The 12869-nt window shown below is 34.9% G+C and overlaps 1 protein-coding gene across 7 annotated transcripts in view; it reads right to left on the minus strand.

Moving 5' to 3' along the window:
• ZNF148 (zinc finger protein 148) overlaps positions 1 to 12869 on the minus strand; it is a 147969-nt gene that overhangs the window by 82158 nt on the left and 52942 nt on the right. For 5 of the 7 annotated variants that reach the window (XM_055398001.2, XM_055397689.2, XM_055397847.2 and 2 more), the window contains one exon: positions 7177 to 7525. The exons of the other annotated variants lie outside the window; for them this stretch is intronic. In XM_055398001.2, coding sequence (XP_055253976.1) covers positions 7177 to 7509 — 333 coding nt within the window. In that variant the 5' untranslated portion in view covers positions 7510 to 7525. The remainder of the gene's footprint in view (positions 1 to 7176; positions 7526 to 12869) is intronic. 7 annotated transcript variants of the gene reach the window in all.

Genomic DNA, 12869 nt, shown 5'->3' on the forward strand with positions numbered 1-12869 from the left:
AAGGACTTAAGTTGTACATGTATAGTCTCTGATCACAATGACTAAATATCAATGACAAAAAGACACCTGGAAAACTTCAAATATTCAGAAATTAAGCATGGGTCACAAAGAAATCACAAAAGAAATGGAGAAGTTTAGAGCTTAAAATAGAAAGAAAGATCTAAAAGAAAGATCTAAAACAGCAACCAAGCCTTCTACTTTAAAAAGCTAAGAAAATAAGAACAAATTAAAATAAAGTAAACAGAAGGAAAGAAATAACTTGAGAGTAAAGATGAAAGTTGAAATGAAAAATGTGTGTGTGCATTCAGTCATCTGATTCTTTGTAACCCCATGAACTATAGCCTGCCAAGCTCCTCTGTCCATGGAATTTTCCTGGCCATGATTACAGTTTCCTCCTCCAGACAATCTTCCCTCCCAGGGATCGAACCCATGTCTCCTGAGTCTCCTGCATTGGTAGGTGCATTCTTTACTACTGAGGCACTAAAACCAAAACTTATTCTTTGAAGAGACCAGAAAAACCAACAGATCTCTACCCAGATTAATCAAGAAAAAGACAACTGGCACTATCAAGGTGAAAAAAGAAACTATTACAAGTCCTTTAGACAGTAAAGGAATTAAGAAAATATTATGAAAATTTTTGTTCAATTAAAAAATGAACTCCTAGGCATATACCCTGAGGAAATCAAACCTGAAAAAGACACACGTACCCCAATGTTCACTGCAGCACTATTTACAATAGCTAGAACAGGGAAGCAACCTAGATGTCCATCAACAGATGAAGGGATAAAGAAGCTGTGGTACACACACACAATGGAATACTATTAAGCTATAAAAAAGAACACATCTGAATCTGTTCTTACGATGTGGATGAAACTAGAGCCTATTATACAGAGGGAAAGTGAGAAAGAGAAATATAAATATCGTGTACTGGCACACATATACGGAATCTAAAGAGATGACGCTGATGAATTTACTTCCAGGGGAGCAATGGAGAAAGAGACATGGAGAGCACACCTGAGGCCCCGGTGGGAGGAGAGGAGGGAGAAGGGGAGATGTATGGAGAGAGTAACACAGAAATTTTCAACGCCATATGTATAATAGATAGCCAATGGGAATTTGCCGTATGACTCAGGGAACTCAAACAGGGGCTCTGTGAAAGGCTGAAGGGTGGGCTGGGGAGGGAGACGGGAGGAAGGTCCAGGAGGGAGGGGACACGGATGTACCTATGGCTGATTCTTGTTGATGTACAACAGAAAACCACAAAATTCTGTAAAGCAATTATCCTTCAATTAAGAAAAAAAAATTTTTTAATGAAATGGGCAAATTCCTTGAAAAATATAATTTGTCAAAACTGAATCAAGAAAAAAATTTTAATCTGATTAGTTTTTTATGTTTTAAAAGTTAAATTTGGAAGTAAAAACTTTCCCACATAGGAAATTCAACCCTAGATTAAGTTATTGGTAAAGTCCACTAAATATACATTATTATGATAGAAATAACACCAATTTTCTATAAACTTTCAGGAAATAGAGAAAGAACTATTTTTTATGAGGCCAATATACCTAAAACAAGACTGCAAGAAAACAATATGCCTCATAAACAAGTACATAAACATTCTTTTTAAAAAATCAGTAAACTGAATCCAAGAACATATAAAAAGGATGATGCATCATGACTAAGTACAATTTATCCCAGGAATGCAGGGTTGGCTTAACATTTGAAAATCAATCAACAAGTTCACTTAAAGAAAAGGAAGGAAAATCATATGATCATTTAATAGGTGCAGAAAAAAAAATCAATGAAGTTACACATCCATTCACAACTTTAAAAGAAATCTCAGCAAACTACAAAGAAAACACCTTTCACCTCGTAAATAAAGATAACCTATGAAAAATGTATAGCTAAAACAATTATTAATGGTGAAAAACTGAATACAGTCCCCTAAAGATCAGGAAAAAGGCAAAAATATTGACTCTAACCACTTTTATTCAACACTGTTCTGGAAGCTTAGTCAATACAATAAGGAAGAAAAAAGTAAAAAACATATAAATTGGAAAGGAAGATTTAAAATGTATGAATTCAGGGACCCTGAAAAAAACAGAAGGAATCTTACTAGAACAGGTACATATAACAACATCACAGGATACATGGTCAACATAAAAAGAATCAACTCCATTCCTATATACCAGTCACGAACAATTAGACACTGAAGTTTTTTAAAACACCATTTACAATTACATCTTAAACATGGAATACTTAAGGATAAACTTAACCAAATAAATATGCCCAGAAACTCTATGATAAAAACTATGCCAAGAGAAGTTAAAGAAAAGCTAAATAAACCTAACAATACATCATGTTCATGGACTGGAAGCCTGTACTTTGTAGTTGCTGGTTTTTATCAAGTCAATATATACAATCAATGCAATCCCAACTAAAACCCAGATAGTTCATTTCATAGAAACTGAAAGGCTGATCCTGCATTTTACATGAAAATGCAAACAAGCTAGAACAGTCACAGAAATCTGCCAAAGAATAACAAAACTGGAGGACCTACACTACCTCATCTCAGGATTTTCTATAGAAAATATACCAATCAAGAGTAATACTGATGCAAAGACAGAAACTAGATTAGACAAAGTGAAAACAGAAGAGAAATAAGCTTAACTTCTATAAAAATGTACCCAGAAGAAATTAAAAAAGACTTTTTTAACAACATTCACAGTGACTTTATTCATAAAGGTTGGAAACTATAGAGATAATAAATAACCATAAAGAGGGAAATAAAAGTTTAGGATACTATAACAACAGAATGTTAATCAATAATGAAAAGAATGAATTACTTACTGATACACTAAACCAACATGGAAAACTGCAAAAACACTACACTGAGCAAAAGAAGCTGGAGAGAAAAGTTACACGATTCCATTCATATAGAGTTCTCACATTAGTCACTCAACTGTGTCTGACTCTTTGTGACCCCATGTATGGTAGCCCACCAGGCTCCTCTGTCCATGGGATTCTCCAGGAAAGAATTCTAGAGTGGGCATCCATTCCCTTCTCCAGGGGATCTTTTCAACCCAGGGATTGAACCCAGGTCTCCCATACTGCAGGCAGATTCTTTACCGTCTGAGCCACCAGGGAAGCCCAAAGTTCTCAAGGGACAGCATTAATCTATGATGGGGGGTAGGGAGGGGAATCAGAACAATTGTTGTGGAGTGGACTGACCAAGAAGAAAACAAACTTTCCAGGATGATGAAAATATTCTATATCTTGATGCATTATGGGTTACATATAAGTTTATGCAGCTGTCAAAATTCTGAATTGTAACTTAGGATCCACATCTCACTTCAAACTTTTTCTCAATTAAAAAAAATTTCTTTCACTCAAAAAATATATGACTGCTTACCACAGCCCATTTACTAAGAATACAAAGTTAAAACACAAGTTTCAGAAAAGAGACCTCATGATCTCGCAAGCAAAGAAATGAAAAGTTAGTTATTATAATGAAAAAATTTTACACAAAGGAAAGTTTTGAGAAGTGAAAAACAGTAGACTGCCAAACAAAGAATATTACAGGTATATCCAACATGTACAGAAGTAAGAGAAAAAATTATATTGGACCTGGGTAACTAATGTAACTTCAATGTACTTAAACTATGAAGTGGGCAGTAGAGCCTGCAGGGGCTGGATAAGGTAAAAAGAGACCTGATTCAAAGGCTCTTTTAGCCTAAGCAAAAGAGTGCATTTCAGCTTTTTAGCAAAAAGAAACCTCTGAAAAATTTCTGGGAGGAAAATGGTAAGTATAAATCTCATTTTGAAAAGATCATTATAGCAATCATCTGAAAAACAGGTATGGCTCAGGTTACAATCAGTCCAAGAAGAAAGCTATTACCATCAACAAACTATTTTATTCTTTTCAATCTCACATGGAGCATTTGCCAAGTCAAACAACATTTAGGGCCAAATGTTTTTTAGTCAAAAAACACACAACTTCATAAATGTATAAAAATAGACAATCATACAATATACACTCTCAGACCATAACTGAATTAAAACTATAGATCAGTAACAAAAAAATAGCTGAAAAATCCCCAAAACTTGGAGATTAAATAACACATGAATCAAAGAACATTATCTCAGAAAAAAAGATAAAATGAACCAAATGAAAATAAAAATACAACTTATCAAAATTTGTGGAACACTGTGAACGCAGTGCTTAGAGAGAAATCTGTATCATTGAACACTGTGTGTGTGTGTTTAGTCGCAAAGTCATGTCCAACTCTTTGCAACTCTATGGACTGCAGCCCACCAGGCTCTTCTGTCTGTGGTATTCTCCAGACAAGAATACTGGAGTGGGTGGCCACGCCCTCCGCCAGGGAATCTTTCCAACACAGGGACTGAACTCGTGTCTCCCACATTGGCAGGCAGGTTCTTTACCACTAGTGCCACTTGAGAAGCCCAAAAACCATGGATGGCAAATTAAATCCAAAATAATACAAGGAAAGATATCATAAAAATTAGAGGAGAAATCAATGAAATTGAAAACTGGAAAACAACAGAAAAAAAAAAAACAAAAGCTAATTCTCTATAAAATTAGTAAGCTTTTACTAGAGGGAGGTAAAAATGAAGAACTGGTGTTAAGTGGGTATAGAAATTCAGCTTTGCAAGACAAAACAGTTCTAGAGATCTACTGTACAACGAGAGTGCAATTAACTGTACGCTGACACTGGATGCAATACTATATGCTTAAAAATTGCTAAGACAAAGAGCAGCCTCTGCTCACTGCAACTAGAGAAAGCCCACACACAGCAAGGAAGACCCAGTGCAGCTAAAAATAAACAAATAAGCAACTGTTGACATACTTTAAAAAAATAAAGGCAGCAAGCCTCTCATCAGGCTAAGACAAAAAGAAGACATAAATTACTGATATCAGCAATTAAGGTGGGAACATCATTACAGACCTCATGGACACTAAAAGGATAATAAAAGAATACTATGAACAACTCTATGCCCACAAATTTGATAACCTAGATGAATTGAACCAATTTCTCGGAAGACACAATCTGTCAAAACTCATATAAGAAGAAACATACAATCTAAATCTATAGCTATTAAAGAAACTGAATTATTAACCTTCCAAAAAGGAAAGTACCAGACCCTACAGATTCACTGGTGAATTCCATCAAACACTCAAGGAAGAAACTGTACCAACTCTCTACAATCTCTCCCAGAAGACCAAAGCAGAGTGAATATTCCTAACTAATTCTATGAAACCAGGGTTACTCTAACATCAAAACAAAGATACTGCAGGAAAAGAAAACTAGACCAATCTATCTCATGAATATAGATGCAACAATCTTCAACATGTACTAGTAAACTGAATGTTAAAAATGTATGGAAATAATTATACACCACAACAAAGTGGGATTTCTTCCAGGTATGCAAAGCTGATTCAGCATTAAAAAATTAATTAATGTAATTCATCACCATCAACAGGTGGAAAAAGGAAAAGGCTACTGCAATGGACTAGGTAAAAGTTGGTGAGCACATGTATCAGAACACAACTGTAAGTAGTTATCCACTCATTCACATCATGTGCTAACACCTGGGCCATAATGAAAAATAAGACAAAATTCATGCTCTCAAAGAGCCTACTATCTATTAGAGACAAACTGAACAAGTCCCTACTGCAGTGAGTAAACCCAGAGTGGACATCAATGGCAGGCTGATGATGATGAAGCACTAATCAGTTTAAAAAACAGAGAGGGGTTATGATTAAGGGGAATATTACAAGTAGGATACATGAAGGTCCTAAAGCAAAAGAAAAAGCACAGTATATCAGAAGTACTGAAAGGATCCAGGTTTAATATCACATAAAGAATAGAAGAAGATTTTACGACAGTAGTAGTTTTGCTGATCATCAGGTAAAAATCAAGACACAGGAAGGCAAAAAAAAAAAACACTCAGCTTCTCAGACTCCCTGCCTGCATCGGCACCATGCTCAGGAAGGCCCTGCTCCTCTGCCTGGTCTGCCCTGGCTGTGACTTATCCCACACTACTCCCAGAATTCACCACTGCCCTACAGTCAGTCAACCACTGAACTACTAGACTTGATCAGTGAGCAAAGTACAGAAACAATCACTGCCTTGTACTTAAAGAACACACAAGACTTTTGCATTGCTTACTGATGTGGAATTAAATACCCTCAGTACTGAGAAAGAAGTCACTGAGGCCAGACTGATTACAATTCACTTCACACAGATAATTTTTGGAGTGAAGATTATAAAGAGGTCATTGCTGGTTGTTCCAAAGAGACTGTGACTGAAGCACCAAAGGAGCCCTGAACCTTCAGGGGAAGTTTTGGTTTGTTACTGTTGTTCTTTTTTATCTTTTTTTTCCAGAAAATGTAGCAATTCTCCATCAGCTCTGAGCATTACTCTGCTAAGTACACCTTTCTAAAAAGATTGTGAGTTTGAACAAGCCTACCATTCCATTATAGAAGCTTGAAAGACTGTGAGACATAGCATGTATCCCCTTGATAAGCAGAAACTGTACACAGAAGGAGGACATCTCATAATATCTTAAGCATGTTCCATTTAATCTGGGCTCAATAAACGCTCATTTGAATTGAAAAAAAAATTTATGGGTATCTACAAAAAAGTATCTTAGGTGATGACCTGTGACATCGAGGTTAAACAGGAAAGACTGAAAGGGTGAAATACTTTTTAAAGATAATGAAAAAATAAAAGGCAGGAATTGCCAACAGTTACAAAACTTGAAGGAAAAATTCTCAAGTATATGATCTTTTTCTAGCTATGCTCCAGATTCAATCCTTATACTTTTTCTTTCCAATCCTTCTATTTTTTAAGGAGAAACACAAAAGTTAAAGTATCTGTTAAAATTAAGCACTTAAAATTTAACACACAGTAATCCTGACAAATAAATGTTATCCAGAAAATATGTTTCTAAAATGTATATAATACAAAAACTTAATTTTGCCTTTTCAATCATGATTTTTATCAATATTTGGCATATCTATTTTAGAACACACATTTGAACTATTTATATTCAGATTTTAAACACTTTTTGAAATTTCTTCAATGACTGTATCACTTAACAGAAAATTAATTATGTTTCTAACTAAGTTTAATATCTTATAAAGGAATTACTTACAGGGACATTAAGTGCATACTGTAGTCCTTGAGGAAGTCTTTCATGTGTTTCCATCTGCTCTTCATCATTTTTCACTGTTTCCTCATGGACCATGAGTTCATCATGTGGTATCATATCCTGTTGTCTCATTTCACTTTCTTGTAACACTTCATCTGCAGCAAGGATCTCCTGGTGAGGCATACTCCGATCTTGAAGCACCGATTCCTGCAGTTCCCCAGACACGGTAGACTGGCCAGACACTCCACCCATTACAACCATTGCCCTGGAAGACTGCATTTCGTCTATGCCGCCACATTTAAGAAATAATCCTTCCAGTTTGTCGTCAATGTTCATGCTTAAGTATAACTGCCTAGAAAGACCAAGTTTGGCAACAAAGCATAATAAATTAGTTTTGAATGTCTACTTGAATTTTTTAAATTTCAAATTATGAAAGGTATCCATACTTCAATAAAAGTTTTATTCACATGATTCAATATTGCCTCCAATTTAAAAATTACCAATAAATTTCCAAAAGCTGGTAGAATAAAACACAAATTTTTATTTCTGACATTAAGGCACTAATCTATTTCATTATGAAAAATGAGCATGAAATAAAGCAAACTGGGAGAAAGTATTTGTAACACCAGATGGTTCCATATCCTTTAATATATTAAAACAAGAAATAACATTAAGAAATAAACTGAGAGAATACTATCAGATAAATCATAAAGAAAATTTAGAAGTCACAGCAGTATCAAAGAAATGAACATTAAAACCGTATTTTATCCACAAAATTGTTAACAACTCTTAAAAAATACATCCAAAGTTGAGCTCACAGGGAAAAAAATCTACTGACAGTGGGAGTACTTTAGTTCAACGATTTCCAAAGGTAATTTGGTACACTGTATCAAAACCCACAAAAATGCATATATTCTTTGAACTGGTGATAATACTTTTAGGAAACTACCCTGATGAAATCAGAAATGCATATAAAGATATGCATGAAAAATCACTATGGCAGTACTTTAATAGTGAAAAACTGAAATTACACTAAGTATTCAACAAAAAGAAACTGGGTTAAATTATATTCATACATGCATTGTAAACTAAAGTAATGGTTGCCCCACTCAATAAATTTACTAAAAATTATTGAATTGTACTCTTAGAATGGGCAAATTTTATTCTATATAAATTATATCTCAAAGTTTTTCTTAAAAATAGAATCAGAAAAATGGCTACTCTTGTGTGAGGAGACTGTTGATAGGAGGTAGGAAAAGTGGGGTATCTGGGAGCAGACAACATTGTTTCTCGAGTTGAACGCTGGCTATACAAGTATGCTCACTTTGTAAAATTTTAAGATGTGTATCTGTGACATGCACACATTTCTGTCAGTTATTATACTTCAATAAAAAGTTAAGTCTGTTGGAATTTTAAAAAAATACAGTCAAAAAATATTCTTGAAAAATATTTTAAAATTTTGGCAAACAGCCCAATATATTAAGCGAAATGTGTATGTAAATACGTATCTGAATCTATACAGCTTTACTGAAAATGTTAACATTAATATTACCACTGGGTAGTGAAATTACTAATTTTTTTCATACTTGTATTTCTCTCTAATTTGAACTTTCTATAACGTAATTTTCTTTTAAATGTTTTAAATTTGTTAAAATGGAAAAAGTATTTTCAGTACTAATATATTCTTAAATAGTTGCCCATGATTAAATTTAAGAGGTCATAAGAATTAGACACTACTAAATAATTACATTACCTTTTTTCCCCATTATTATAGGAAAAATAGGCAATATTAAGCCTGCTCTTCTAACTTTAGTTGCTATAAATTCATATTCCATTGTGTTACTCGAGGAACTAGCATAACAATAATCTTGAAATCCAAAGAAATTTTACCTCAAAGACTGTCAAGGCACTGGTATGGCTTGTTTTTTACCAGGTTGTATAAAATAAACACACACACCCACCCAACATGAGAGGACTACAATTAGTAAATGTATTAAGCATAAATCAATGAGGTAGTAATGGTTACTACTTTAATCACAGCTTTCAAATGTTAAATTTAAATATACTACTGAAATCTAAAATAATATTTCATTTACTAACATCATCGAGGGAGAAAACTTTATTTAAATGTACAGCTCAAAAAATGGGGTTTTCCAGGTGGCTCAGTGGTATAAAGAATCTGTTTGCCAAGCAGGAGACTGGAGTTCAATCCCCGGGTCAGGAAGATCCTCTGGAGAAGGCAAAGTTCTTGCCTGGGAAATCCCATGAACAGAGGAGCCAGGTGGGCTACAGTCCATGGGTTCGTAAAAGAGTCAGATACGACTTAGCAACTCAACAAAAACACAACAGCTTAAAAACAGCTCACATAAAACAGTAATGGAAACAAAAGAAAAATGTAACTCATCCTTGCTGTGTCTTCTCTGGTACCACGTAGAATCACAAATCCAGAAGACAGACTGACAAAGGAACAAGAATTTAATTTCCTTTTTTGAAATATTTTAGTAGTCTAAATGGCAAATACTTAAAATATATCACCAAATAACTATCCTCTTCAAATATTCTATTTATCTTATTTCTTAGAGAATAAACTATCCTACAACTAATAAACTTAAGTCCCCTAGGGTTAAAATTTGCTTATTTCTTTGGAAATCCTTACCAAATCAATTATATACTTCTAATCTATTTACTGTTTTCCTAAAGGACTCAAAAGGGACCAATATATACACAAAGCCACCCTTTACTGCTGTGACATCTGCTATTGCCACATATATCATTATTTTAAAAAAAACCAAACCACCCTTGGGAGCTTTTAAAGAATATGAGAGAAGTAAAGAGAATTATTAAAAGCAGAAAAGATATTAGAAAAACTAACCTAGGACAGACTTTTTTTTTTTTTTTTAAAGATTACCAAAAGTTAAAGCTGATTTACTAACCCACTGCAAGGTCTGTATTTCCCTAAAGCAATGGTTCTCATCTCCAATGTTTTTTACAATGTACCTCATCAATTTTTTAAAATTTAGTATATGCTAACATTGGAGAAGGAAATGGCAACCCACTCCAGTGTTCTTGCCTGGAGAATCCCAGGGACGGGGGAGCCTGGTGGGCTTCCGTCTATGGGATCACACAGAGTCGGACACGACTGAAGTGACTTAGCAGCAGCAGCAACATACGGTGGTGGTGGTTTAGTTGCTAAGTTGTATATGACCCTTGCAACTCCCCACCAGGCTCCTCTGTCCATGGGATTCTCCAGGCAAGAATACTGGAGTGGCTTGCTATTTCCATCCCATTTCCAAAGGATATTCCCAACCCAGGAATCAAACCCGGGTCTCCCGCATTGCAGGCAGATTCTTTACCAACTGAGCTATGAGGGAAGCCCTATCCTAATATATGCACAATGCTTATAACTATACTCCTATAACAGTGTTTTAACATATAATAAACCTAGTGAAACAAACATAATCTAATTTTTAAAAAACTAATCTTATCCATAACATCAGGCTGGAACAGTAAGTATTGAAGAAATAAAAATACTTTGGAGGTAGAGAATATTTGGGGGAAGAAAGTAAGTATGCAAAAAAAAAGTGCCAGAATGAGGCATCTGAAACAGGAAGATACCACAACTCAATAAGGAAGCAGTAAATGGAATGGGAAGTGGAAACACTGTAAATAAAGGGAAAACTTGACCTCTATGAAAATTTTCTTGAAAACAGTCCATACAGACAGAAAAAGGAATCGATCTTCCTTTTTCACATTTGGTTTCTTATTCCTCTAACCCCAAATTAACCTATATATTTCAAGTTACTAGCTAGCCTAGAAACTGTTTCTGAGACAATTTCCCTGAAATACCAGAAAATATTCAGATATCAACACAGACTTCAATATCAAGGAACACTGCTCTGACAGTTTTAAAGTTAGCTTTGGAAATACCTACCAAAGTGAAAACTGTTGACTACTGACACAGCAATCTCATTGCTAGGAGTATATATAATCCTATATATGTGCTTAGTCATAAAAACTAACCAAAGGTTTATGTATAAGGATGTGACCTTTTAATGGAAAAAGATTGGAAACAGCCTAAGCATCCTCTAATGGAAAACTTGTTTAACTACGATTCAGCCACACAGTGGAATACACATTAGCCATTAAAATGAATGAGGCAGCCATATGTGCTGGGTAAAAAGTTTTCCAAGATACATGGGGGAAAAAAATCAAGGAGAAGATATACAGACAAATAAGTGAACCAAACTTGTACCACATATCTCAACCAGTGTTGGGGCAGAGAAAGCTGGACAGGAAATAAACAAGGCTTTCAAAGTTAATTTCACTAAGCCTATGGTAAAAGGGAAAAGGACAAAGTTACCCTAAGAAAAATGATCAGGAAAAGTATGTTTTTTACTATCCTTGAAGCTCTCACCAACCTTAAATTTCTCCCTTATACCTCCTATATGACCTCCGTCAAAGCTCCTATGTGATTCACTTCACTGCACATTCAAAAACCCAAACCCTGCAAAAGACTCCATGCATGCTTAAAAGTTAACACAGGCTACTTTCCCTCTAATTTCAGTATTTTCAGGAAGATTCAGTCAAGTATAAAGAAATGAAACTGATGTTATCAATCCACACTAAGATGTGAATATTTAAGTGTCTCTTTCTGCTAAATCTTCAAAAATCCAACTGTTTTTTGACCGACATGTCTATGTAATTAATGGAATATTACACAGTAGAGAGAAAGAAAGAACGCTTAAGTCATGTCTCTTACATGAAAGGCTGCTCTGGAAAAAAAAAGAAATAACTAATCTACATTCCGAGGAGTCTCTGTCAAACACAGGGAAAGAATGACTAGATGGAGTAATAAGCTCTAAGCCACCCTGAACTCCTTATAATGATCCATTATTTTGTATGTGAAGGAAGTTTGGGTAGCTGACAATATAAAATCGCAGAGCCATTAAGATCCAAGACAGCATGGACAATGAAGTTCTAGAAATAACTCAGCTGAAGGTGAAATGGCACTCCTTCTGGAGTTACCCAGAATACAGATGACTAAAAACCAGAACTTAGGAAGACAGAAGGAAGGAAGGGGACCACCTAGGGCCAATTTCTCCCTCCAACAGATTACTTCAAACGCTGCATTCTTTTCCTCCTTCCAAGTTTAACCCTTCTATCTCCATCCCTCTGCCAGAGAGGCTAGAAGGTATACATAATAACACAGATACTGAAGGGATCACAATTCAGCTTTCTGCTCCATTCATACACCCACACACAATCGCACTATCCTTCAGTATTGAAAAATGTTTGGTTCAGTTGTATAAAATTAATCCAAATTACAGCCAATTAAGTAATCCTAAACATGTAAGCCTAACAGCAGTACAGTACTTGAAAATATAAATTATAAGCCATCACTTTCTCCAGTCTTCCAGAAAAGACAAGTTGACCCTTCTTGTCACCTTCTAATTTAATGCTTCTTTCTCACCAACTGTGTGCAAGCAAATAGAAACTAAGCTTTATATTAATAGATTTGTATAAGTTGAAATAGAGTAAATAAGCTTTGAGTTAGGGTTTTTAATAAAGAGTCAAACACATGGGCTTTAATATAAGCATTTGAGGGAAGTATTTTCTCAGTCTGGGCTTGTTTTCAGAGGACAAAGTTAACAGAAACATAGTATGTGAACAAGTTGGGCCTTATTACTCATTTTTAA

The sequence above is a fragment of the Moschus berezovskii genome, chromosome 1 (genome assembly GCF_049115385.1).
Source record: "Moschus berezovskii isolate FMDL1 chromosome 1, NW_MosBer_1.0, whole genome shotgun sequence".
NCBI classification, from domain to species: Eukaryota; Metazoa; Chordata; class Mammalia; order Artiodactyla; family Moschidae; genus Moschus; species Moschus berezovskii.